We start from the raw sequence: 26,967 nt of genomic DNA, 5'->3' as shown, positions 1-26,967 counted from the left end.
AGCGTGCGACACCCCGAGACCGGGAGAGCAGCGTGCGACACCCCGAGACCGGGAGAGCAGCGTGCGAGCGCGCCGGTCACTCCTGCCGCACACCAGTCACATAACGGTTAGGCAGCTTCTGAGCCGTCTGCTCCGGAACGCGCCACGTGTGGACAGGTGACCCCGTCCTCAAACCTCTCAGCACTCAGATAATGACGTGATGAGATCGAGCTGCCCCCGTCGGCCTCCGAGGATGAACCGTGGAGGGCCTGTGGCGCTCGGAGCGCGCAGACCTGGCACTTTCCGCCTCGGCCACACGAGCAAGTGCCCTCCCTGCCCCAGCGGGGCGGTGCTGGGTGGCCGCCGCCCCCGACGGCTCTGCGTCCGGGATGTGATTCGCGCCCCGTGGAGCACACACTCCTGAGCGTGCTGTTCAGCGGCTGCTGCAGAGCTGCGTGGCCACCACCGCACGCCATCGCGGGACATTTTCACTGTCTCCAAAAAACGTGTCCTGCCCACTGGTGGTCAGGCCCCGGGCGCCCGGCACCTCTGGTCTGCGGCCCGTTCTGCACGTGCACGTGGGCAGAGCCGCACGGTGTGCTGCTGGGCGGCCGGCTGCGTGCACCCAGCGTGGTGCTCTCCGGCCCGCCCACACTGCGCCGAGCCAGGCTTCCCTGCTTCCTACGGCGCAGGATGGCCCCACCGCCTGGCGCGTCCCGGGGCCAGCCGTCCACCGCCCGTGGCCCCGGGCTGTTCCCACAGTCGCGTGGCGGCTCTGTGCCTCACGTCTGAGGGGCCGCCGGACTGTGCTCCAAGGAGGCTGACCGTGTTCCCTGTCATCGAGGATGCGTCGCTCTGAACGGCGGCGTCTGAAGCCACGCGGAGCTGCTGCTTCCTGTTGACAACGGGCCCGGGCCCGACGCTCAGGACGGGGGGTTCGGGGAATGCTGGGCACGGCCTGAGCAAGCTCTCTGGGGACGGCGCTGTCCCACGGGTGTGCGTACGTCCCCAGAGCTGGGTGACACACAAACGTGCTCCAGGGGCTCGAGCTGCCACCAAGCTGGGGTCTTTACGACATGGGTAACTTCAAGAAGAAGGTAAACGCCCTTGAGGAACTCCGGGGAAGCGTGCCGCCCGAGTGGTTAACGCAGCGATACTGACGCTTCCACGCGCCACCCGCCCTGCAGGGCTCCCGCCGGCTGGGAACGCTGGGACGGGCCACATCCCTGCCGACCGGGCGCATGGAGACTGGCCACGCCACCTGCTGACCCGGCACGCGGGGACCGGCCCACGCCGCCCGCTGACCCGGCACGCGGGGACCGGCCCACGCCGCCCGCTGACCCAGCACGCGGGGACCAGCTCACACCGCTGACCGGGCACGCAGGGACCGGCCCACGCCGCCCGCTGACCCGGCACGCGGGGACTGGCCCACGCTGGCCGGTCGGCCCAGTGCCCAGACGAGCGGCTTCCGAGCACCAGCGCCACACGGGCCCGGCCCCCCGCCCCCCGGGGCCCCGCCCACCTTGCCCAGGTGCAGCGGCGGCTGCTGGAACTGCTGCTTGTGCTTCTCCAGGAACTGCTGGTGCTGCTGCTGGACCACCAGGTGCTGCAGCGCCTGCGCGTTCTGGGGCAGCGGCGCCGACTGCGTGCGCCCCAGCGGCCGGTGCTGCCGCAGCTTGTGCACGGACGGGGACACGCGGTCCGCGCCCACCAGGGGCTGCGCGTGCAGGGGCAGCGCTCCCAGGCCTGAAAGATACCAGTCTGAAGATAACACGGAGGAAACAGCAGAGGAGAAGAGGAGGGGAGAGGAGGGGAGAGGAAGGGAGAGGGCTGGTGAGTGACAGCCCGGGCACCGTGAGCGCAGCCGCCCGCCCGGCGCCTCCCCCTGGAAGTCCGCCGGGGTGCAGTCTGCGCACACCAACTGCCACGTGCTCGGGCTCGGGGAGGGGGGCCGTCCCCTGGAGGCTGCTGTCTACGGACCCTGGTGGACGCCTAAGCGGCTGTTCTGTGCGATGGGCCTCAGAGCAGCTCGCTCTGCCCGACTGTGCCCCCGGCACAGCCGCCCCTCGGGGGCCCCAGGCCCACAAACGTTTCACCCGACAGCCCCGCAGGCGGCGGGAGCAGCACATGCTAGACTGAGGGAGGCTGCCATGGTCCCGGGGGCCTCGAGACAGCTCTTCCCCCACTGCCACAGAGACCAACACTGAGCGAGAACCTCCTCAGGGATGAACTCGCTTCAAGGGCCTCAAAGCAAAGACTTTAAGCACCAAGAGGAGATTTACGCTTAAAAACCCTGGTGGATGCTGCCAAAGTCTTTTCCACAAATGTGCAGAGGTTCTGCCCCCTTCCGGGCTCACCAGGTGCACGGGGGCGGAGGGGACGCCCCCCACACCCAGGGAAGGAGCCGACAGGCGGCGTGGGGTCCCCACCCACACTGAACCACGGTAATGCGCAGCCCTGTGCTCTTGCTGTGCCGGGAGCCAGGCCGCCCTGCCTCGATACACAACCCCCGCCAACCCTGGAATGCTCAGCGAGGCAAGTGCCCGCGATATCCCCACTTTACAGATGGGGAAACCGAGGCACAGGAGGACAGGGCCTCCGAGGTCACAGAGCTCAGAGGGAAGCTGGGATGGGGGGGCCTGTGCTCTTGGCCACTGCACTGAGTCTGCCAGCCAGCACCTGGGAGGGTCGTGCAGGATGGGGTCCTGGACACTCGGATGGGGGGTACCCAGCAGCACAGGGTTAAGTCTGTCAGGCAAGGGGGGCAGAGGCAGGACGGCCTGGGGAACTGTGCTCCGGCGTCTCAACGCAACAGGGGAACTGTCGGCAGGTGTCATGATGGGAAGAGCCACCAAACTGCACACGGAGCAGAAGCCACCTCGTCAATCAGAAAAAGGAGCCAGCAGACTAGAGAGGTGGCATTTCTGTACAACCGTCCCTGACGTCCTATAATAAAAGGCCACCGCGCATGAAGCAGGGGCAAATGACGTTAAGAATGCTGTAATGGGGACAATGAAGTGACTCGGTGATGGACACTCTGCGCTGACGTGAGCAGCCGCGTCACACACAGGGCGGCAGGGGCGGCTCTAACGAATGCACGAGGAGACGCCCTCGCTCCTCGCACTCCCGACAGCTCGTCCTGAACCTCGGGTGTCCCTTCAGGAAGCCCGTTGCCACCAGGAAGTCAGGGAGACGCACCCTGCAGACCTGCACTCTGTGACGGGCGGAGGCACCGATTCCAGCTAGAGCAACCGGGGGCACACGGACTCCGGGGCGCGGACGCCCGGCGCGTTCCGCCCTCCTTCAGCGAGGCCCCGGCGGCTGTGGTGCTCCGGTCCCCCACTGATGTCCGCTTTTCTCGACCACAGCCGCCCGCGGACGGCGCGTTTCAAGCGCGCCCTGCGTGGCGCCTGCTGTGCCCGCGGTCAGCGCTGGGCTCCCGGCACGCGGCCGACACGGCGCAGCAGACCGCAGGTCGGAGGGTCCGCGACCCCTGGAGGAACTTCCGGGACGTGGCCCTGGCATCGCGCCACCCACCCGCCAAGTCCCGAGGCGGCCGCACTCACGGCGGGGTGCGGGGGGCCGCCCCGGCGCTCACCTGGCACGAGCGGCGCCTGCGCGGGCGGCTGCTCCAGGAGGACCATGTGCTGCAGCAGGGGGCTGTGCGCCGGCCCGCCGTCCCGCTCCAGGGGCGCCGTGCTCAGGTAGGGGGCGAGGTGGGTGCCCGGGAAGAGCGCCAGCCGCTGCTGCAGGCCGGGGAGAGCCAGGCGCTCGGCTTCCTGCTGGCCGGCCGCCCCCTGGGGAGGCACAGCCGGTGACGTCCAGGGTTAGTGCCCAGGAGAGCCCCCCGCCACACAGGCCCGGGGTCGCCTACTCACAGCAGAAGGGCCGGTGGCAGGAAGTCCCAGCGTGATGTTGGGCAAGGACGGCGACGTGTACAGGGGCAGGGGGGCCATCGAGCCTTCTCGCGTCACCAGTCTGTGAGCCAAGCCGGTCTGCAGACAGAACAGGCAGCGGCTGTCACACGGCCTGCTACGCGCAGGCGTGGGCATCGCACACCAGGAGCGGCGACAGAAAACGCCTCCGGCAGATGACGCCGCGCTGAGGCCCCGTCGCATAAACACATCGGCGAGCCACCGCACGCAGGTGAGGCGCGTTCCAGCGCGGGCCGCCAGCGGCAAGCCTGGTTCGCCGCCGAACTCGCATGTTTACGCAAACTGCTTGTTCCCCGCAAACGATCACAAAGAACCTAGAGTACTGCGTTCTAGAACACATTCTTATCGTTAGCAGTGTCTCTCCAAACGCAGCAGCAGAGGCAGGAACCAAAGAGGAAAATGTTGATGAAAAATGTTTCCTCACACGAAAGGCAAAAAACAGTGGCAACTGCCTTGGCGACGTAAAGGACAGACAGAGACCAGCACAGAAAGAGCTCACAAACAGGACTGGCAGGGACAGTGCGCCTCGGCGACAGAGGACACAGCAGAGCCAGTTACTGGGGGAGAGCGAACCACGATGAAGATGATCGGCGTCGTCAGCAACGCATTTACCACTGATTTAAACTTATTACTTAAATTATTTAACTGAAGTAAAACTTTTAAAAGCCTATCAAGGTGGCGAAGATTTTAGTAAATGATGACGGCATCCTGACCCGAAGACAAACACGGTGCAGGTGAATTACAAACGGGCCACGTAAGGGAGGAGATGGGGCCCGTGCCTCCCGCCACACCGGGGCCCCTCACGCCTCCGCACCAGAGCCGAGCAGCCGGGCCCAGCCTCGGGGCACATGAGGTTCCCGTGGAGCCACACACCACCAGACCCTGAGACGGGCCCCGCCGCCTGCAGGGAGCCCCTGCACCCACACCTCCTGGGCGGCAGCCTAACTTACCTCACCGTGTGTGACTTGTCAAAATAAACACATGATTTAGCCCGGAACCATGCATATCGACCCAGCCAGGCCTCCCTGCAATGTGACCCGTGTGGGCACATCCGCCCACCCTGCACTGGCACCAGGACCGCGGCGGCTTCCGTGGGGACCACAGAGCAGCACCGTCTCACCCCAGAGACGATCCCCAGGCTGGGCCGTCGGCCATGGCCTCGGTCCGCGTGGAAGGCAGGCTGCTGGGCCTTCTACTGCTCTGAACGAGCACTCACGCGGGCTGAGGGCAGGTCTCGGAGACGCAGACCCGCACACGGGTGAGAGGATGCGGCTGAGCAACCTAGAGCCCACCATGGTCCTAGTACCGAAAAAGCCGCCCACTCGCAGCGTCTGGACCGGAAGTGCAAGCACCGAGCGCGTGAGCCCTGAGCGGTGAGCCGGCGGCGCACTGGGCCCTGCCGCCCTGTGGGAGCGCAGGGCTCACCTCCAACTGCGTCAGGAGGGTCGTGAACAGCTACACCTGATAAGCCCACGCTCCTCTACGTGAAGGGCTGGGCGGGAACTCAGGGGACCCCCGCTTGGCAGGGCCCCTGCAGCGCGGGGCCCACGGCGCTCCTGGCTGGGTTCACCGCCGGGTGGCCCCCCACGCGGGCCTCCTGCCCCAGTGCCGGTCAGCGTCTGCTTCCGCCAGTAACCATGGGCACCAATGTGGAGGCAGGTCCCCCACTGACCACTTGACCCTGGGCTCCAGGGCCTGGCACAGGGCTGGCGCCCAGTAGGTGCTGCAGACGCTTGTGGGGTAAACTGAGGCAGTGACATGAACGTGGGGGCAGACGCATGCGGGAGGCGGGGCTGACCCCTGCCCCGGGGAAAGTCCCCTGCTCCGTCTGGTCAAGGGCGCACGGCTGCCTGCGCGGGGCCCTCCACCGGCTGAAGGGGCCGCCACCTCCTGCCCCGCACCCCCCTCCCCACCAAGCGCGGCGTCTGACGGTGCCTCCAAGGGAGTCCGGAACCTGCTCAGGAGCTACGCCAGACTCGACCCGCAGCCTGAGAGGCAGGCGCTGGGCCTGCGGTCTCGGGCTCATGGTTCCCGCGACTCCTCTGAGACGGTGCGGGCCTCCCTGACACAGGGACACAAGACTGGCTGCGACACTCTAACCTGTTTCTCACCAGCAGGTTCCCGCGCGCCCCTGCCCCCTGCAGAGCCGGGGCGCCAGGCGAGCGCCAGGCAGGCAGCTGACGCCCGGGCGGCCCGCACGCCGCGTGAGGGTCTGGACGGGGGGCGACCGCGCTCTGCGGCCACAGGGGACAGAGGGCGGGCACTGACCTCGGCCGGGAGGCTGGGCAAGGCGGGCGCGATGCCGTTCTCCGCGCTGACGCTCCCGGAGCTGTTGTTGGGCGAGCTGGGGGCGGAGCCCGGGGCACTGCTGCACGAGTCTGCGGGCGAGAGACGGCGTGAGCCGCGTGCCTCCCGCCCCGGACGCCCCTCCGGAGCCGGGTACGCTGGGCACGTTGTCACTCTTGTTCCTCTTCTGAATTTCGAGGTGACCTCAAGCGCCAGAAGGGGGAGCCCTGTGCACTTCCCAGCGTCCCCAGAGCGCGGGCCCCCAACACGCGGCCTGCAGCAGGGACCCGTGCGCTGGCGCGGCTGCGGCGGCCGCCCGACAGCGCATGCGCAGGGGGCCGCACAGCTGGCGGCTCCCGAGACCCGCACAGCACTCGCGGGGCGCACACCCGACCTTCTCCAGGTCGCGGAGGGCACGGGCGGCCCGCTCTGCTTATGGGGACCAGGCTCGCTGTGACTGAGGAGAGGAAGGTGCCCTGGCCACTGCGGCTGGGGCCAGCGGAGCCTCCGGACGCTGCGGGAGCCCGTGACACCGTGCTGACGTGGGGTCTCGCTGCTCAGGTGTTCTCACTGGTTTAATGGCGTTTGAACAAGGGAATCATCTGGTTCCCACCTTCCTGAGAAAGCGTGCCCCACGGCCTTTCTGAGGGTCGGCCACCCGTAGCACCTCCGAGCCTGCGGCCCCTCCCCCGCCGGGACAGCACACGCAGGTCCGGAGGGGCTGGCACGGCCGGGGCCCGCGGGAGGCTGACGGGCCTTCTCTGTCAGCGGCCCCGAGGGGGGGCTGAGCCAGGCCGCCTTCCTCGGTGGGTTCCCGGCCGAGACTCTTCTCCCCCAGCCCAGGGTACCCCAGCCTGGCCGAGCCTGCGGGAGGCTGTTCCCTCAGCTATGTGCGCGGGAAACCAGGATGACGTTCTGCACAACAAGAAAATGTGTGCCCCGCTTTTCATCCATTTTCAACTCAATGCATTATTTTTTTGTTTCGCCTCGAGGAATCTGGGTGAGAAAACAGGGATGCGTGATCCCCGCGGGATGGTCTGTGCCGGGAGAAGTGGAACGCCACCGAAGGTGCCCAGAGGCGCTTGCGACCAGCCCCCGGCGAAGGGACACGGGTGCCGTGCGGCGCGGCCTCAGCCGTGTGGCAGGCACGGGGCGGCCGGGAGGGGAGTGTGCCCAGCGCTGGCAGCAAGGCCCTCCGCAGCGTGTGCACGCGCGCAGGAGGTGTGTCCCTGGGGCAGTGGGGTGCAGCCCTGTGAAGGGGCAGGGCCCTTGGGAAGGGGATCTGCCAGGGGTGTATTCTGCGCGTCTGCCACTAGGTGGGGGCGGAGAGCAAAGCACAGGGAGAAAGTGGAACCTGCAGGGCCCCGCCCCCCCACGCCCCCCCATGCCCCGCCCCTCGCCCCTGCAGGGGACTTGCGTGCTGTGGGCCTATGCGGGAAGCGGTGCCCCTCGCCAGTGGGGCAGGACCGGTTAAACCCCCTCAACCCGGAACCCTGCAAAGGTCCCTGCAGGCTCCCAGCGGCCGCCCTCCGCAGCCTGGGGGAGAAGACAGGCTGAGCGCTGCGCGGCCTTCAGGGCGCTGTGGGAGGGTCGCGGGGCCCGCCGTCCACCGTACCTGCAACGTCCAAGGGGCGCTTCTTCAGGGCGGCGGGCACGGGCCCGTCCTTCCTGCGCAGCAAGGGGCTGCTGCGCCTCTCGGCCACTTTCTGCTTCAGCCGGGACCGCAGCTTCAGGTTGGGCTCGGAGGCTGCGTGGAGAGGGGACCCGTCACGCAGGGCAGACACAGGCAGCCCTGCCGGTGGTGCTGCGGGGTCATGAGTTCGATCCCGCACTCCAGGGTGGGGCAGGGTCCCCGAGGCCTGTGGGCAGACCACCTTCCGTCTGTCTCACCCCGAGGACGGACAGAACACGCCCACACCTTAGCGACCTCCCTCAGACACAGGATCATGTGTGCGTTGGCAGGGTTGCCCCACGAGGCCAGAGCTGTGGCCAAGACACTGTGACTGCTACGCACCCGCCTTCTTGCCCACGGCCCATCAGAATGCCCCCCCACCCCCAGGGCGCCGGCAGGAAGCAAGCTGCCGCGGGAGCTCAGCCCTGCCCGGACCGGCCGCCCTGAAGGGGTTAGTGGGGCTCAGCACCTGCGTGAGTGCGGGGGCCCCGTCTCCCTCAGCGGTCGCCTGAGCGGGACACAGGTGTTTACGCCTGGCTTGATGCTTGCTGTCAGCTCTGTCCCTGAGGACAGGGCCGTCTGCAGACCTGCGGCTCTGGGCCCACAGTGGTCCTCCAGCCCCCCGCAGCCAGAGCCAGACCGCTGAGCCCCACCTCTGGGGGCGGGGCAGGCTCGGGAAGCTCAGGGTGCTGGGGGTGCCGAGGCTGCCTCACCGCCCCAGGGCGTCGGCTCGGGAGCCCAGGACGGTGGCAAGGCCGCCACCGGGAAAACCCCAGCGCTGACGCCTCGCTCACCACGTCCACCTCCGGATGGACACAGTGACCCGGCACCTCGCCCGTGTCGTCTCTCAGCACGGCTGCTGCTGCTGACCTGGGACAGAAGTTCTCCGGAGCAGCGAGCAGCAGCGCGGCCGCTGTGCCTGCCCTTCGGGGTGCACGAGTCCCAGCAGGGCAGGTGGCCCTGAGCCAGCTCGAGGCAAAAGGCCGCTGCCTGGGGGTCCTGGGAAGCGGAGCCAGGAGCGGGCCACCTAACTGGGCTTCCGGGGAAATCGCATGTGCTCCAGACGGCGCCAGCCTCCGCCAGGTGCTGCGCCTGCTCTCGGGGCGGTGACGGGGAGCGGAGCCCTCTGCTCTGCAGCACCGAGGCAGAGAGCGCGCGCGCCTCCCGAGCCAGGCCTCCCACGATGGGAGAGGAAAGGGGCTCAGGACAAAGTGGCCTCCACGGGCCAGAGCGTCCACCGCCCTGACGCGTATCCTGAAGTAGCTGTAGGCACGCGCGGGCCGTTCACTTCTGGTCTACACCGAGTTCCTTACCTGCCATCATCTCAAGGGAATAAAAGCCGCAGCCCCACCCGGAAGAGGAGAGGAAAAGGACGGCCCTTCCCCCACCACCCAGGTCTCAGCCGACACGACACGGGTCCCCACGACCGTCGGGACGCTGAGGGGGTGTCCCCGTGTGTCCTGCGTGGTCGTGGACACTGGGCGCGAGGTGTGCATGAGAGGGGAACTGGCCAGGACCCCGTGCTGCAGAACTCGGGGGCACAAGCCACAGTGTCCTCCCCAGGAATGCGACCCGGGACCCTGCGCCTCAGCCACCCCGGTCCCAGCAGAATGCAGCTTGTGTTCCAGTGCGAAGATGGAAAATCAACGTCAGGATTCCCCGCCTTCGCTGGAAATGGCAGAACAGCGCGTTCAAACGCCAGGGGAGCACGACGCCGCCAGCGGGTGGCCGGCGGCGGCACCGTGTCGGTGGCGGGTGGACCCGCCCGGCACGCGGGGCCCGGCACGTGGCGCCCGGCAGCCGGCAGGCCCGTTTCGGCGCTCCCGTCGACAGAGCTCCGAGCGCAGCGAGCGAAGGCGCCGCATGTGCCGGCAGGGCGGAAACGAAACGCCGCGGCTGGGTGGCGTCCCCGCGGCGGGGCCACGGGCGTCGCGCGCTCCAGCGGGGCGGGGGCCCCTGCTCTGACTGGCCAGCGGCAGGACACAAGGCAGCGGTGTTTCTGTCCACAGCCACACACACTTCGCACACCCCAGGCCCAGGATCGCCCGCACGCGGGGCCCGGCCGTCGGCCGCCGTCGCTGGGGAGTGAGCCTCCGGCTGTGCGGGCCTGTGTTTCGTTTAGGGCGAGCGTGCTTTACTTCCGTGACTTCTTCACGAGGAAAACGTGCTCTACGTGACGCCCCACGGTGGCGGGCTCCCCCGGGCGGCATGTGCCGTCACTGCCGCCGAGCAGCGAAGCGCCCCGTTCTGAAGGACGGGCGTTCCTCCCGGGAGGGGCTCGCGTCTGAGGGGCCAGGTCTGCAGGAAGCGAGGCCAGGTGGGAGCCGCCCGCTCGGCGGGGGGCGGTCTGCGTCCCCCGCGCCTGCCGGCTGCGAGGTCTCTCAGGGGGAAGCGCCGAGAAGGAACCCTCGTCACGCCCGGGCCACCCTCGTGCCTCCTTCAAGGGCGCCGGTGCCCCGCTCTATGGACACGTGGACGAGCTGCTCTTGGGGGTCAGAACGGGTGGGAATGTCACCACGGAGGCCGCCACGTGCGCCACGAGCAGGAGTGTGAAGAACGGTGAGAGGTGAGTGTGAGGCTCTATTTTACCCGCTCGCACGCTGCATTCTTGCTCTGCAGGGGCTGAGGTGAGCAGGCCGCAGGGCCGGCCTGAATCAGCGCGGAGCTGAAGCGTGGGGTGGTCCGACACGTCGCGTGTGTTCCGGGTGATCGTCTCGTGCGTGCGAAGCGCTGCGCTGAAGCTTTGTGGCGTCTCACACGGCCGCGGCGGCACGCGCATCGGAGCCGCGGGGTGTCGCGGAGCAGACGCTCTGGGGCGACGCCCAGGCTGCGCTCTGCTCCCTTCCGTGGCCTGAGCATTCCTCTGAAATCTGCACGCTACCGATGTTAGTAATGTGCCTTTTTAAAAACTCGATGCCACAGCCACATCCTGATTAAGTCCCGGAGCCCGCCACCCCTCAGTGGCGCCCGAGGGCGAGCGGCCCCCGGGCCCGGGGGAAACGGCCGGAGGGTGGCTGTTCTCGGGCCCCTGCCCGGTCCCTCTCCCGGGCGGCGCCCCACGCCCACCGAGAGCTCAGTAATGACAGCAGCAGCCCCCAGAAAGGGGGCGTGGCTCGGGCCCGGGCGCTGACAGACGCCCCTTCTGTCCGGCCGGTGGGCTGTCTTCAGGGGGCACCCAGGACCGTGCTCAGCACACAGTGAGTGGGAACCACACACTCAAGCTGGGCTTGGCCAACAGAGGGCGGACAGGTTGGAGGGCCCTCGCCCCTGGCGGGGAGGGGCACCAGTCACGGGATCGGGGGTCAGCACCAGGCACGTGGCCAGCCTGACGTGGCCCTGCCACCTCACACGTCTCCCTGGGGCCTGACCGAACTCTCCTCCCCGCAGCTGGCAGCGCCTGCCCCTGGGTTTGCCGCCCCCACCCCGCCCCGGGCACAGCCCTGGCAAGCCCTGCCTAGGGCGCCCCGCGTGCCCACGTCTCTGTCCTCTGACTTTGGACGGGGAGGCAGGCGAAGCCCCGGTACCTCACCACGTGGCGGAGGAGTGGGGTGTGACCGCTCTACGCACTGCGGGCCCGACCCGACCCGGACCGACCCAAACCCTCTGGAGGCAACGAGGTTTGTGTCCACGGAGAAAAACTGAGCCACGCAGAGCCTTCCCGCCAGGCCCCGGTCCCCGAGCCCCGCTGCCACGGTACCCCCTGCGGCCGCTCAGACCCACGGCTCAGAGCGAAGCCTCGGGAAGGGATCCCGCCCAGCCCTGGCCTTCCTGCAGCCCCAGGGCACGGCCGGGGCCACGGCCCGCTCACACCACCAACCGCCACGGCCAGAGGCAGTCCGAGAGCAGGCGCCCTGCGTGCATCTCGGAAGCTGTCCCCTGCTGCTGCGTGGCGAGTGCTGCGAGGCCCTGAGGTGTCCCCCTGGGACGTCCTGCATCTTTCTCATACAGCTCCGCCCCCCCCCCCGGGCCCCCAGCCTCCCCCGCCCAGGCTCTGGCCAGGGCTGGCACAGAGGGTCGGACACTGGCCGGCTGGAAGACCTCCGGGCCCATCGTCAGGACCTGCCGTGTCCCCACACCCCCCAGGGGACACTCCGGGCTGCGACAAAGCACAGCACGCCACCCAGAGAACAGAACACTTAGATTCTGTTCACGAGTGAGTGCGCTTCGGGGAGCAGGCCCGCACGAGGCCACACGGGAAGCCTCAGGAGTGGCGCCCTTGAAGGAAGCTGATCAAAGAGCCAACACCTGAAGCGAAGAAGGGATTCCCCAAGGGATTCCCCAGGTGCAACAGGGCACCGTGGACTGGGCTCAGGGGAGTGGGCAGCGGGGAGCCAGTGCAGGACCCCGACCTCTGGGCTCAGCAGCACGTGCACTGATCCCTGGGTGCAACAGGGCAGCGTGGCCCGGGCTCGGGGCAGCGGGCAGCGGGCGGCCGGCGCAGGACCCCCGGCCGGCCGGCAGCAGCACTGACCTGTCTTGCGCAGAGGGAAGTCGTCCTTGGCGTCATACGTGCCCAGGGCCGGGAGCTTGTATGTGGCGGACGCCGCGCTCTGGGGCGGGGAGCTCTGGTCCAGGGAGCTGTGCTGCGTCTTCCTGGAGGGAACAGGGGACGCGGCTTAGGGACTGGCCCGCGCCACGCGGGCAGCGCCCGGAGCGAAGCCGAAGCCCAGCAGGTCGCCCTGGTGGTCCTTCGGGGGAGGGAGCCGCTCGGCCCCCGCCCCGCCCAGCCCCGGGGCAGAGCGGCTCCTCCCTGGGGCAAGACTGCGAGGCAGACGGTGCTGACGGAGGGAGCAGAGGAACTGACCACACCGCCACCGCCCGACCCCTGCCTCAGGGGGCCGTGGCACTCTGCTCTGGCCGCCTGGCCACCACCGGCACAACGGGGCCTGTCCTGGGGCCGAGGTGGACGTGGGGGCTCCAGGGCCAGGGCCTGAAGGGGCAGCTGCAGGTGGCTGCGACCTGGCCGGTGTCTGGGTCCTTGAGGACAAAAGCCACGTGGGGACGTCCTTTCCACAGAAGACATCCAGCCTCCACAGGGACAGAATCGCCCGCCGGTCACATCCCCTCTGTGGGGGTGGGGCCCTGCGCTGACAGTAGCAGCACCTGCCCTCGGACGTGACCTGCGAACTTCGCTTGTTCGGGGCGGCCAGGCAGGCCCAGGGGGCCCCGGTGGCGGGCGCCAGCGGCCTCTTCCGGTGGGACTGCAGCTGAGCACGCGAGGCGCGGACGCATCTGTGGGTCTTTACGCCGTGTGATCTACTTAGCGACTTGGAACGAATTTGCCGACTCACTTGGAAATTGTCAGACGACCCACCTGGACAGCCAGCCTGCCACACCCACGCACCTGGCGTTACCCGAATTAAGGTGAGCTCCTACAAGCGCACAGGTGGGCATTTCGACGCTCGGGAGCACACTGCTGCAAAGAACGTGCCGCTCGCGAGACCAGCCCAATGCGCACGGCGGGACGTGGGGCTGCGGGCCCACCGCATGCACCCCAGGAAGAGCTTGGGGCGCCCCGGAACCTCGCCGCCAGGCCAGGCCCCCGTGACCGCAGGAGGGACGCGCCCTCGGGACGTGCTCTCACGCCCCGTCCCTGCCTGCAGCCGGGGCTGGGAGCTCGGGGCTGGGGCGACAGGTGTCCCCAGGGGCAGGTGGCACCCTCGCATGGTCACGCCCCCCTCACGCCGCCTCCCGAGATGCCCCAGGCCTCGCCCCATGGACCATTCTCTATAAAGGCCTGAGGGCGACACACTCCACCCAGTCACGGCGGCCGGGCCAGCTGTGAACCGTGCCGTGGACGCCAGTCGCGATCGGGGACGAGTTCGCGTCCCTCACGAGGAGCGCGGAAGGACCGCGTGCTGCGTGACCGAGGCGTGTGGACGGCTGTCCCCAGCGCTACCGCAGGGAGCGGCTGTTGCTGTCGCCCTGACGGCAGTCTGCTTGCAGCCGGGCCGCGAGCTGCGAAGCCGCGCTGGTTAACGTCGGCTTCTCTCCTCTGTTTCGCCTCCCGGATGCTGCGACAGCGGCGGGCCTCGCGGGGCCGAGGTTCGGCCCGGAACCGCGGTGACGAGAGTCGGCGTCTCGCCGTCCGTGTCCAAGGAGCACAACAGCTGAGAAGCATGAGGCGGTCTGCCGTCCTCCACGCCCCTTTCCCGTCACGCCTGAGAGTGAGCCATGGCGGGAGGCACCTCCGGACCCCGCCCGCTTCTGGCCCGAGAGCTCTCGGCAGGGCTGCCGGCGTCGTCCCCGCGAGGGAATTCTGGGCCAGGCGCAGGGCGGGGCTGACCCAGCCGGTGCCACCGCGGTGCAGGCGGAGACTCTGAGAGGTGACTCCCAACCTCACGGCCCGGCTCACGCACTCACAGGCATGACCCACACCGCCCGGCTCACGCACTCACACGCATGACCCACACCACCCGGCTCACGCACTCACAGGCATGACCCACACCACCCGGCTCACGCACTCACAGGCATGACCCACACCGCCCGGCTCACGCACTCACAGGCATGACCCACACCGCCCGGCTCACGCACTCACAGGCATGACCCACACCGCCCGGCTCACGCACTCACAGGCATGACCCACACCGCCCGGCTCACGCACTCACATGCATGACCCACACCGCCCGGCTCACGCACACTCACGCACCCCACACACCCGCCCGGCTCACGCACTCACATTCACACCCCACACCCGCCCGGCTCACACACACTCACGTGCACTCGCACACCCACACCCGCCCAGCTCGCGCGCCCTCTCCAGGCGGAACCTGACGTCCACTCCTGCCACCTGCCTCGGCCCTGAGCTCCAGCCGGGGGGGACGAGGCCAGGGCAGGAGGCCGCCCTGCAGTCCCCGTGCCCGGGGCAGACCGAGGGGAGGCTCACGGTGAAGACCGCGCTTCCCCCGAGGGCGGAAGAGCAAAGGCTGCTCTGTGCCCCTCCTGGGCGTGGCTCTGCTCGTGACACAGAATAAAGCTAAACACAAACTTAGCCACTCGAACTCTGTCAGCAAGCGGGTCTCCCACCCCACCAGACACGGGGGGAGTCCGGGGGTTCACGTGGACAGTTGGGGCCAAAGGTCCAGTTTGCGTGGCTCCTTCGGCCAGAACCAAGGAGCGGGGCAGGCACCGGCCCCGGGCTGTTCAGAGCCTGCCACACCCCCTCGGGCCGCCAGTACCACCAGACCATGTGGGCGGCGTCCTGTACGCTGCTGCGCCCTGGGGGTTTCTCGCCCCCGCCCTGCCACCCCCGGAACGGGCTGCCCTGGGGGGGGGGGGCACTCACCCGTACCAGTAGCGGGGGTCGCCGGCCACGCAGTGGTTCAGGCTGCGGTGGGCCAGCGCCTTCTTCTTGTTCAGGACGAACTCCTGCAGCTTCATCTTCACCTCCGTGCTGGCCACGGCACCTGGGGGGGGGGGGCGCGGGGCGCTGACTGCGGCTGCACCGAGCGGGGGGCCGGGCTGGAGGCCACGGCCGCCCCACAGCTGCCGGCGGAAAGAAGGCCGGAGCCTCCGCGCACAGCCTCCTCCGTCCGCAAAGGGCAGGAAGATGCTGCCGCCCGACACACGGCCGCCCCCCAGGGGGTCCTCCTCCCTCAGGCGGGAGACGCCGCGGCAGCTCGGCGGGGCTCGGCGCCCCAACGCGGCACCGCCCGACGGCGCGTGGAGAAGCCTGTGCCCCATGCCCGCCGCCGCCAGGCGCGCCCCCAGTCCTTCCCGGGGTGTGCCCTGCTCCTCGCAGCCGCTCAGGCACGCAGTGGGTCCCCAACGGGATTTGGGTGGAGCCCCGCGCACCACGGTTTCTGGGGTGGTGGTTACGCAGCCCCGTCAGGGAAAACCAGCCAATCTGACGACGCGCAGAAGACACAGTGCAAACTCGCTTGCCTGCCGCGACACCCGTGGCGTCTGCCCTGCCGCGACACCCGTGGGCGTCTGCCCTGCCGCGACACCCGTGGCGTCTGCCCTGCCGCGACACCCGTGGGCATCTGCCCTGCCACGACAGAGCCGCAGCCACGCCGGGCAGTGCGTCTGGCCGCCCCGGCCCCGAGGCCCCGCCGGCCGCCACGTGGGGACGAGCAGCGCACCTCTGCGGCGAGCGAAGCCGCTGCGCATCGCCACGGCGCAGAGAGTGACTGGGAGACGAAGGCCCTGACAGGCCGGGACGGGGCGGGGTCTCAGCACGGGGCACCCAGGGGGGCCGCACGCAGGGGCCGCCCGGGCGGCTGGGGCCGAGGCTGAGGGCGCAGGCTGCTGGGCACTCGGATCCAGGTCCAGACCTGCCACATGTCTTCCGGTGGCTTCTCCCCGGGGCGGACGCCCTTCTCCTGGGCCCACATGTCTCCAGGGGAGCCGTGACCCCACGGACACCACTGAGAATCGCTTTCGGGACCAGGCGTTGGGTCTTTCTATCAGCAGCCTTTTGACGGAAGGGGACGCGCCCTGCATGCTGGCAGCTCGCCCCACCTGGGCTTCGCGTGAGGAGCAGGAAACGCCCTCGGGTGGGCCCTGACCGCTCAGGGGGCAGAGGCGCCTTTTACTGGATTTCTCTTTAAATCCGTGTGAAAGGACAGTGCGCGGCAGGGTCCTGTAAGGGTTAAACCTGCGTAAAGCTCGGCTGACTGAAGAGAACATGTCCACACCGACCGCGGCGAAGACCGCGAATTTTAAGAATTCACGGTCCCATCAGATTCGTGGCATGAACTGGTATCAAAAACTAAAGAAAACTGTGGAATTATTTAAAGTGAGAAGTACGGTAAATGTTCAGTGTAATAAAACTTCTAAGCCTTGAAGAAATTCACTGAACAGACCCGAAGCGCTCACAGCCAACACAGGCCCTGCTCTCCGCGAGCTGCCGCCCGTGACCGCAAACACCCTCGGGCGGGGGCGACAAGGGCCCCTGCACAGGCGGCGCCGGCCCGCCTCCCCGCAGGACCACACTCGAGGGCCGTGGAGGCAAACGGCCACACTGCACACCGTTCAGCATTAATAATAAAACCCGACCACCCGAATCTGCGCCCCGAAAACCGCCGAGGCTGCTGCCGGGATGGGCGGGGAGGCAGCGCGGCGCTCGGGGCTGGGGGCCACAGACTGAGCTGCGGACGCGGCCCAGACGGAGCCCGGGGCCCACTCGCTCTTTCCGTGTTTCGTGTTCTTTTCATTGGGAGATTCCGGTCTACCAGGAGGCACTGACTGGGCTGAGCCGCCCGCTGCTGTCTGAAAGGCGGGTATTTGTCGGGAGGCCGGGGTGCAGACTGCCTGGCTGGTGCCCTCGGTTCACACTCCCGCCTGGGTAAAGGGCAGCAAGTTCCCCAGCCCGACGAGGGAGACGCGCCCGGAGACCCGTGAGGCCGGGGAGCCTGCAGCCCGCCCTGGGCCCACTCAGCCAGCACTCGCGGGCTCCACGAGGACTGGCTGCTGTCTGCGGGTGGCTTTCCAGAGCAGAAGGCAGTGCCCACGTGGCAGGCCACACGTCACGCAGCAGGCACAGTGCTCAGAGTCTGAACATGGAGCCAGGGTGCGGCCAGACCCCCGGCACCCCAGCCCGGCCGCCCAGCAGCCTCCGCGGGCGTCGCAGAAATGACAGCGCCAATGCCCTGGATCGCTGTGCCGGGAGCCTGGGCACGCTCCTGGCTGGGCCTCTGCCCCGAGCGGCCCAAGCAGGTGTCCCGGGGACGAGCGCACAGCGGCCTCCTGGCCGAGAGGAAGCCGGCACCTCTCAGACGTACGAGACCCGCCTGGTCCGCGGACGGACGCGCGCAGCCGCGGCAGAAAGCGCAGTCGCTGTGCCGCTCTCGGGCCCGGGGTCCCACAGACGAGCCCGGCTCTGAGGCACCCACAAAGTGCCGCCAGAAAACAGGACAAGGGAGCATTCAGGACTCAGCTCGCCAGGGAAACACACTACGCACCTCACGTGCTTTATGATTTCCAATCTTTTTAAGCCCATTAGGAGTCAGCCAGTATCTTTAAAACATTTAAGTCAGACCGAAAGTCGTGCCAAGTGCCCTGCAGCCGCTGAAGGAGATGAGCCGTGGCCACTGCTCCCGGCTGGGGCCTCGCGCGACCTGCCGCGGGCGCGGGGTGACCGCGCGCCGCCCGGCGCCCCCGGGGCCCCGCACTCACTCTCTTTGCCTTTCTCCTTGTTCTTGAGCTGCTGCAGCTTCTGCTCCCGGTGCTGCTGCTCCAGCTCCTGCTCCTGGCGGTGCCGCTCCAGCTTCCGCTGGTGCTCGAGCAGCTCCTGCTGGTGCTTCATGGCCAGCAGCTCCTGCTGCTGCTGCGGGGGGGGGGGGGGGACAGACGTCAGAGCCCACGCGACACGGCAGCGCGCCTCCGCCCCGCGCGCATGCGGAGTCGAGGGCCCCAACGCCTGCTGAGCGTCCGCGCGTGAACTGCCGGGAAATGCACGGGAAGGCTCGCGCCGCCGCGCACGCCGGGAGGCTGCCTGGCACCCTCTCACAGGGAGGCATGCGCGTTCACCCTCAGGTGCGGGACTCCCCCGAGACGCAGAGACGCGCGTGCCGCACGAAGCCGGGGAAGGGCCCGGCGGGCAGCCAGGCTCGCACGCCCAGGGCAAAACCAGGAGAAACTGGCGATGAGAAGCGATGAAAGGAAACGGCCCGGTCACCGATGCCCGTGCGTGAGGCGGGGGTGGGGTGGAGTGCCGGCCACCGACACCCCAGGGCAGGCGCCAGGGTGGCCCCCCACCCCCTACAGCCCACCCACCTGGGCTGTGGCCCCAGCTCCTGGCCCTGCCCGGCCAGTGGCCCAATGGCAGAGCCCGCAGACACAGGGCCAGGCAGGACCTTCGGTCTGTGGCCTCCAGCTCTAGCGGGCCAGTCCGGCCAGACCTGTGGTCACACACACAGCAGTGATTTACTGAGTGTGGAGTAAGCGGGCGGCACTCCTGACCACGGGGGACCCACAGTGCTATCCACAAACACGCCGCCCCCGGCTTCCGCAAAGGGAGGAGCATTTCCAGCCAGAAACACCCCAGCCACAGAGGAAAGTGCAGCCAGGACCCAGACCGGAGCCGGAGCGAGGAGAAGAGGCTGCGGCCCCCGTGGCAACCCGGGCTGGGGGCCTGGACAGAGGACCGGAGTCCAGGCCCCGCGTGGCTGCACACGCTTCCCCGGGGAGACACAGCCCCTGGCGGGCAGCCACCCTCCCATTCGGTCCCCTGGCTGGGGACAGGGGCTGGCACACCAGCCAGGTACTGGCGGGAATGGGCGCCCGGCTCGGTGCCCGCCTGTGAGGTGTGTGGGCAGCGAGGGTCACTTTCCCGTGGAGACGGAATTACATGCCAGGCGGGTGCCTTCCACGTCCTTCCTCTACGCCTCGCCCGGCTTGCCCCGTGGGCTTCGGACGACGCCCTGGGGGGCTCTCGGCACGCGGCTGGGGGTGCGCAGGGGCCAGACCCCTGCCCTGCTCGCAGACCGGGGGCTCCGCAGCCGGGAGGCCTGAGGGCGGTGACTTCGGGGACGCGCTTAGAACGGCCTGGCGCCGAGCTTCACTGACGTCACCCGAAAGACGGCGCCCGCAGAGCTCGACTTCCCTGGACGCGGGGCGTCCCCCGAGGGCCCTGGGGCACGGCGCGATGGGGGATGCGTGCCTGGCACCCCTGAGCCCGCGCCGGCTTCCCCGCTTCGCAGCTGGCCGCCCGCAGCCCACGCGGCTTGGCCCGGCCACCCGCCCGCCCCGGCCCTGCGCGCGGTCACCACGCACGTCCGCGGGGCCGGCTCCGGTCAGCGGCGGCTTCCTACCCTTCGGGCGGCGAATCGAGTCGCAGCTCCGACAAAGCGGGGACGGGGTGGGGGTGCGGCACGCCCCTGGTCGCCACCCCCCTCGTGGGACCGCCGCGCCCAGGCTCCGTGGGCCGCACGGCCCCGCCCGAGCCCCCCGCGGCCGCGGCCGCAGTCGCGAGGAGCACTGCCCGGGTCAGGACGCCAGCGCCACAGCTGAGCGGTGGGTGTCGGAACGAAGCGTGCGCCCCCCGGCACCACCTGGCCCCCGGGTGGCCTCTGCGCGGCCCGTTCCGTCACCTGTTCACGGAGACGCCACCCCTCGTGGGTGGAGCAGCCGGGACGGCACGCCTGGCCCCCGAGGACGGCCGAGCCTTCCCTGCTAGTGGGAGGTCACGACGCAGGGTCTTCTGTTCAAGGAGGGCGCGGGCCAGAGGGGTATGTGGGCCAGAACGGGGTGCAAGCCTTCTAAAACAGGGTGCAGGCCAGAGGGCGCAGGCCAGAACAGGACGTAGGCCTGTGGGCCCAGCAGGGAGGGCGGGGGGGGGGGCCAGGTCTGCTGGCTGGCCCCACACCATGCTCATTTGAAACATTAGAAACATGTATTTCTTTGATAAAAGCAAAAGCATTAAAAATACAACTAACCCCCAAAGCAGCAAATCCAGATAATGACCTTCTGACCATCTGTGTGCCATCCCCGTTGATAAAGCTGTTAACGATTTCCGGGCACAGCACCCCAAGGTCCCGAACTCTGCTCTCCCAGCCCTCGCTGGGGCACAGTGCTCACCCGGATCCCTCTCCAGGGAGGAGGGGACCGGCCGTGCGTGATGAAGGGGGACACACGCTCGGATCGGCCACGACCGGCAGAGACTGTGTCACGGGCCAGTGCGATGCTCAGGCTGAACCCCTTCCAAAGCACCTTCTTTACCCAAAGGTAACGACTCAAGTTATAAAAACTATTCTCCTTCTAATTACAAAATGCTATTCAAATTAACCGATGATTTAATGACACTAATTAGATTGTGTGCTGAAGAAGTCTGTCTGGCAAACGCGGCTGCCAAGTGTCGCTAACAGTATGATAGCTCGTGAAGAGCTTAAACCATCAAAACAGAAAGCCGACCGATGTGACAACGGTTTCGAAGTTCAAACGGCTTTTACGATCTCCATTTTAAGTGGGAAAACGAACGATTAACATGTGACCTTGAGATTCTGCCCGTGCTGTTGAGAGCCGGGCCCGAGCCACGTTTCTGAGCCACCATCATCTCCGCGTCCAGCCCCAAGCTCTCCTGGTGACACCCCAGCTTGAGAGGATCCCTGACGGCCGGCCGGCCCTGCAGGGCCTGACGTGAGGCCTCCGGAAGGGTCTGTCATCCAGCCCACAGCGGAGATGCAACCCTGGAGCGTCAGGTGAGGGGAGCGAGGCCCGCCGGGCGCAGGACCAGGGCGCCGGAGCCCGGCCTCGGCCTTGCCCTGGGCGGCGGGCAGCACGGGCCCCAGGGTCTTGGTTTCCTGCCTCTGAGGAGCTCGCACCGAAGAGGTGTGTTGACGTCTCGATTTCTCTTACTTTTTTTTCTTGTGGAAGCTACAAACCCAACTGACTCAAACACGAGGACACATAAGATCAGGGTCCTCCCTGATCCCGGCCGAGCAGCCGCCACTGCAGGTTCGGGGCGCGGCCGTGCCCGCCAGGCCGTCTGAACGCCCCCGTGGCGCTGGCGCACGGGCGGGAGCGTGCCCGAGGGCAGCGAAGGAGAGGGGCGCGCACCCCGACGGGCGACCGCCACGCTCTCCCCCCGCCCGCGCTGCAGGCTCCTGCGTGGGACCAGGGGCCGGCGGGGACGCCCAGCGCTCTGGCCTCAGCATGAAGGGTGGCGCCAGGGCCCGGCAGTCACGAGGCTGGAGCGACGCTTCAGGCCCCGGAGGCGAGGTGAGGGCACGGGCCCCCGGTGGCAGGCGCTCTGGGACGCCGCTGTGGGCGGCACCCCTCGCGCTGGCCAGAGGCGACTCTGCGGGACGGCGGGGCTCGCGGTCAGTTCTAAGTGGCCTTCGGGGATGGCAGGACGCGAGGGGACCTCTTCAGAGACAGAGACAGGCTGCACGCCTGCCCGTCACCACGGGGCCCGCCGGCAAGGCCGCCGTGTGTGGCGCACGCGGCCACCTGGGCGACGCCAACGACCTGCGGCTGCCTCCTGGTCCTGACGAGCACGGCGCACTGCCCGCCACGGGCCTCCGGCTGGCAGGTCCCAGCGGCCGGGGGAGCAGAGGGGGCGTGTGCGCTCGGAGCCAGGGAGCGGGGTGCTGCTGCCCTGGACAGGCGCACCTTCTGAAAAGCGAAGGGTCGCCGCGGCTGCAGGTGCGCCGCCCTCCAGGGGGCTGGAGTGCTCTGTCGGCCAGGACCACGGGGCCCTGCCGTCACTAACGCACGTCTGTCTGTTTCCCGTGCGGCTGGTTTTAAAAATCTGGGATCAGCTTAGGTATTTGCGGAGATAAAGTATCCTCCCTCACACACAAAAAAGATCTATGTTAGTTTTCCTTGTTCCATTTAAAAGGAAAGAAAATAATATCTTTCTGGTTACAAAAGGTCAGTGGCAAAAACTGAGAAAAGACGCCCAAGTTCCAAGGAGAAAATTAAAACGGCCCGCAGGCCCCGCACCCGCTGACCCATGGGGACCCACGCTGACCCACGCTGCAGGCTGCTTCTCCCTCCGGACACGTTCCGTCTGGGGACACGCCTCACGCATGCCAGTGAACTCGGGGGCGAGCGTGCGCTTCCACGCGGGGGCACCCGGATGTGCGCGTGACCCGCGCCCCCACGTGCGTGAGCCCTGCATCTCCGCACCCCGCGCCCTGCGTCCCCGCGCCGTGTCTCCGCGTGCGTGAGCCCTGCGTCCCCGCGCCCCCGCGTGGGTGAGCCCTGCGTCCCCGCGCCCCCGCGTGCGTGAGCCCTGCGTCCCCGCGCCCCCGCGTGGGTGAGCCCTGCGTCCCCGCGCCCCCGCGTGCGTGAGCCCTGCGTCCCCGCGTGGGTGAGCCCTGCGTCCCCGCGCCCCCGCGTGCGTGAGCCCTGCGTCCCCGCGCCCCGCGTGCGTGAGCCCTGCGTCCCCGCGCCCCGCGTCCCCGCGCCCCTCACCTTCACGTGCTCGTGCAGCTGCGCCTCGTGCTGCCGCGACAGCTGCTCGTGCTGCCGCTGGAACTCGGCGATGAGGATCTGCCGCTGCAGCTGCTGCTTCTGCTTCAGCGCCAGCAGCTCCTGCTGCAGCTGCTGCTCCCGCAGCGCGGGCTCCGGCACGGCCAGCGGGAACTGCGGGTCCAGGCGCAGGTCCATGGGCACCGCCGGGGGCGCCACCGGCAGCGGCAGCGCCGCGGCCACGTCCACTGCGGAGAGAGCACAGGACAGCCGGGCCGGTCACTGCGGGCTCCGGGCCCCCCTCCCGCCCCGAGGCCCCGGCGGCCCCCAGGAGGCCCCGCGAGCCGAAGGCGCCTCGCGCTTCAAGTTCCTGTCCCCCCGCCCTCCTGCCCGACCGGCTCGCGATGCAGGGCTCAGAGGCGTCTGCGGGGTGCCCTCGCCTGGCGGACGGTCTGACCAGACACGCACCCCACGCTCCCCCCCTGCACCCCGCTGCCTGTCGCGGCAGCACCTGGGAAAGTGGGCAGAGGGAAAGGAGCGCACGGCTCGGGGCCGTGAACAGCGTCAGCAGACGGGCGGCTGCTCCCCCCCCCCCACCCCCCCACCTCCCCCCCCCCCCCCCCCGCACGAAGCCCCCCGAGGGCGTTCACCCGAACCGCAGGGTGGCGTGTGCCCCCGAAGTGGTCCAGGCAGGCACTCGGGCCGGGGGCCGTCGCCATGGCGAAGGCAGCGCCCTCTCAGAAAACACCTTTACCGACTGCAGCTGCCCGAGGCCTGCCCACCGCCGCCCAGCACAGCCTCGGCAGCCGGTGGCGCTTCTGCACCTTCTCTAGGACCCTGCCAGGGCCGGGCCTGCCCCGGCACACACCGCCCCGGAGACGCCACGGGAGACTTCGGTTAGAAGCACGAGCCACTAAGTCAACCCCAGTGCTCACGGATCGATACCCAACTACAGCTCTGAATTCTGGACCTCACGGCACTGCAACAGGCCGTCTGGGAAGTCGGAAATGTGGGTGGCCGCCCTGGGACCCCGCGCTACAGCCACGCACCCAGGGACCCTGCGTGGTGCCTCTCAGACACCCGGCAGACGCCCCGGCGGCTCTGCTCAGAAAGCCCCAGGCAGAGGCTGGAGGCTGGGCCTTGCTCTGCGGGCTGGACTCAGATGGGAGCCCCAGCTCAGCAGACGAGGGCTACCAAGGACTACTTCCTCTCCTCCGGGCCATCTCTGCTGGTCCCCGAGCACAGGCCACGTGAGGGCACGACCCGTCCATGTCTGACGGGCCCCGGCCCCTCCATGCCCGGGACCTGACCTCCGGCCACACGCATGGCCCAGCCCCACCGCCCGTGAGTGGGACTGCCCTCGACAGAGACTTTCTGTGGTCACTGCCACGGTGGCTGGTCCCACTCCGGCCGCTCTGCAGGTAAGGTGGTGAGCTGCCGCCGAGGGCGGGCCCGGCCTCCGCGAGGCCTGACTAAGCCCGGAGCCCAGCGGCCGCCCTGCAGTCCCAACCAGGGCGTCACCACGCCTGCCGTGAGCCCCTGGCCGTGCAGGCCGAGTCCAGGGGGCCGCCCGGTGGCCCTGAGTTCCCTCCCACCCCGGAGCCTGGCGCAGAACTGCCCAGGGGGCCCCGGGAAGCGCCCGACATGCGGCCTCTTCTGTCCTCTAAGCGCTGACGAATGAGTAACGCCCGCTGGGTGCGTCTCTTCCGTCCCACGAACCAGGGACCACAGCCGCCGCCTTTTTCATGTATGTGTTTTCGTCCGATTGGGCATTATGCTCGACGTTTTAAGAGGCTTTAATTTGATAATTACGTGAGAAAAACCTACGCAAACGAAGAGTGTTTTCGCGGACAAGACCAGGGGCGGTGGGTCCCGTCCCGCACCGCGGACGAGCTGGTGAGGCTGGATTTCGCTAATTTCCTTTCTTTGCTTTCTCTGATCATTTTTATTAAGAAATGTAACAAAGTGGAAAAACTGTGTAAATGTCAGTTTCATAAAAAAGCTCAATATCTTCCCCCGTCTGCTTCAGACTTTCTCTTGAAGTGCAGAGAAAAAGTGACGGCCCACCCCGCGCTCCGCACGGAGACGTCCTGAGGGGGTTCAGTCCCCGCTTCCTTCTGGGGTGGGGATGGGGCGGGGTACAGGTTGGAGTGGGGGTGGGGGTGCGGGCGGGGTGCAGGTGCCGTTTGGCAGTGCAGGTGGGCTGGGTCCGAGGGTGCGTGTGCGGTATTACCTGCTTTCAGAAGCATGGCAGCGCTGAGCGCTTCACCAAAATCGTCACCACTGCAGGTGACGAGCAGGTCCCACCGCTCCGTCTGCCCCCACGGACACCATCAGACACTTGCCCTCCAGGAGCCTGGTCCCGGGCCTCCCTCGTCACCACACAGGGGACAGGCGAGGTGCTGAACAGACCTCAGGTCCGTCGGCCTCAGCTCTCGAAGGACAGAGCCGACTCTGCCCTTCGGGTCTACACACGGTCGCCCACAGCCGGGGCCGTGACCGTTCTCCTGAGGACCACCCGGGCTGCGTCCGCAGGGGGAACCGGCCACCGCCTCTCTCTGCATTTCGGCTTCAGTAACTCACTGCACGGGCTGAGTGATGGAGTCACGCCGCCCGACACGTGTGGGCACCATCGCCTCGCTGGCCCGGCCCGTGAGAGGGGCCGAGGCGGCCGGCCGCCCGACCGTGCCCGAGACGCTGGGCGGAGGACGCATCACTGTCCCCGAGCACGTCCCCTCCTGCATCTCCCTGTTTCGAGGCGCCACAGAAAACTCCGGCCCTCTGCTCCCGGAAGTTAGAAGCGGCGTGAGGAGCAGGAGAGCGGTCTGTCCCCGAGGTCAGAGACGCAGCGACCAGCTGCCACCACCGCCTCACCTCTGAGGACAGCGCTGCGCTTCCGGTCAGACACAGGTGACCGCGCCCAGGCGGGCCAGGGGACCCCGCAAGGGCTCCCTGACGCTGCGTGCTTGCTTCTCACGCTCTGCGTTGAACGCCAGGTGTGTGCGTGCCGGGGGGGGGGGGCGGGGGGGGCTGCGCACAGGGTCACAACCCCCAGTCATCCCAGCCTCTGGCGGGAGCGCCCAGCATGACCTGCACTGTTTCTGCAACAAAAACCGCTGGAAATGCCGCGAGCCCGCGGCGGAGGCTGCTGGCGCTCCTGACCCGAAGCGCCCCGAGGGACAATGACAGCATCTCCGCTGAGAGAATGCGGCGCCCACACAAAAAGCCTGTGTTCCCGGGAGTGTCCCGGGGTGAGGAGAAGACGGCATGGATAGGCTGTGCCCCGAGAAACACATCAGCGCAATCAGGCTCATGACGTCGGCGAAACAAAGGCGACATTCACGGCCCCGTCAGCGCCGCGGCCCGCGCCGCGCTGACCGTCCTGGGCCACAAAGAGGACGAATGTGCCCGTCTCGCGCGCTCTCCTTTCCAAGTCGCTGATCATGAACAAGGACGCTGTCATTCCCCACTCCACGGGGTGGGCCCCCTCTGCACACGCTGGTTCACGCCGCTGCACAGGCGTGACATAGAGAGCAGCACTATTCTTCAGAAAACGCGACCGAAGTCCGGGGCCTGTCCGAGGAAAGGATGACCCATTCAAACCCGGGGGGGGGGGGGAGGCGCGGCGCTCCAGCTGTGCGCCCCGATCTCCCCGACCCCGATGCCCCCCAGCTGTGCAGAGGGCGTGGGGAGACGCTGAGAACGAGGGGGAGTCAACGCACGGCCGAGTCGACGTTGTCCTCTCCCGCTGTGAAGCGTGTCACACGCCCCAAGAGCATCCGCCAGGGTGACAGGGCCGCGGAGCGAAGGCTGGCAAACCGGGCCAGCGAAGGCCGCGCCCCCGCCGCTGTGGCTCCGTCCCACCACGCAGCCGCGCCCCGCCCCGGCTCCGCCCCGCAGCCGCGCCCCCCCCACCCTGCCACGCAGCCGCGCCCCCCCCACGCAGAAGGCCATGCAGGGGGCTCTGCGCGTGTGAGCGCGCGCGCCTCGCCCTCGGGGCCTGGCGCCCCAGCCCGAAGACCACCTCCTTCAGGACCGGGCGCCAGGCGCCACCTGCAACGCTCTCGCCGAGACGGGACGCGGCTGGCCCCCGGCCCCGCGCCTGCGACGCGACCTCTCTCTCGGGACGTTCGCGACGTCTCTGTCTCGTGTTCTGAAGCCTCAGAACCACGTGGCGCGGAGGCGGCCTCTGTGCGCCCGCCGCGGGGCACCGGCGTCTTCCTCGGCGGGGTTTCC

General features: G+C 68.5%; 1 protein-coding gene across 9 annotated transcripts in view; it reads right to left on the bottom strand.

Annotated features, from left to right (window-relative positions):
* Window positions 1-26,967, bottom strand: part of HDAC4 (histone deacetylase 4) — a 173,485-nt gene that overhangs the window by 34,110 nt on the left and 112,408 nt on the right. For 4 of the 9 annotated variants that reach the window (XM_036236451.1, XM_036236445.1, XM_036236446.1 and 1 more), the window contains 9 exons: window positions 22,735-22,979; window positions 17,992-18,142; window positions 15,158-15,278; window positions 12,344-12,465; window positions 7,816-7,947; window positions 6,183-6,292; window positions 3,858-3,974; window positions 3,578-3,776; window positions 1,502-1,740 (listed from right to left, as the gene is read on the bottom strand). In XM_036236451.1, the coding sequence (XP_036092344.1) occupies window positions 1,502-1,740; window positions 3,578-3,776; window positions 3,858-3,974; window positions 6,183-6,292; window positions 7,816-7,947; window positions 12,344-12,465; window positions 15,158-15,278; window positions 17,992-18,142; window positions 22,735-22,979 (1,436 nt within the window). The remainder of the gene's footprint in view (window positions 1-1,501; window positions 1,741-3,577; window positions 3,777-3,857; window positions 3,975-6,182; window positions 6,293-7,815; window positions 7,948-12,343; window positions 12,466-15,157; window positions 15,279-17,991; window positions 18,143-22,734; window positions 22,980-26,967) is intronic. The other 5 variants (XM_036236449.1, XM_016144254.2, XM_036236448.1 and 2 more) reach the window with 4 other exon arrangements.

This window comes from Rousettus aegyptiacus, unplaced genomic scaffold, assembly GCF_014176215.1.
Source record: "Rousettus aegyptiacus isolate mRouAeg1 unplaced genomic scaffold, mRouAeg1.p scaffold_m13_p_2, whole genome shotgun sequence".
Classification (NCBI taxonomy): domain Eukaryota; kingdom Metazoa; phylum Chordata; class Mammalia; order Chiroptera; family Pteropodidae; genus Rousettus; species Rousettus aegyptiacus.
The sequence above is the reverse complement of the archived record's forward strand: the minus strand, read 5'-3'. Positions and strand labels throughout refer to the sequence as shown.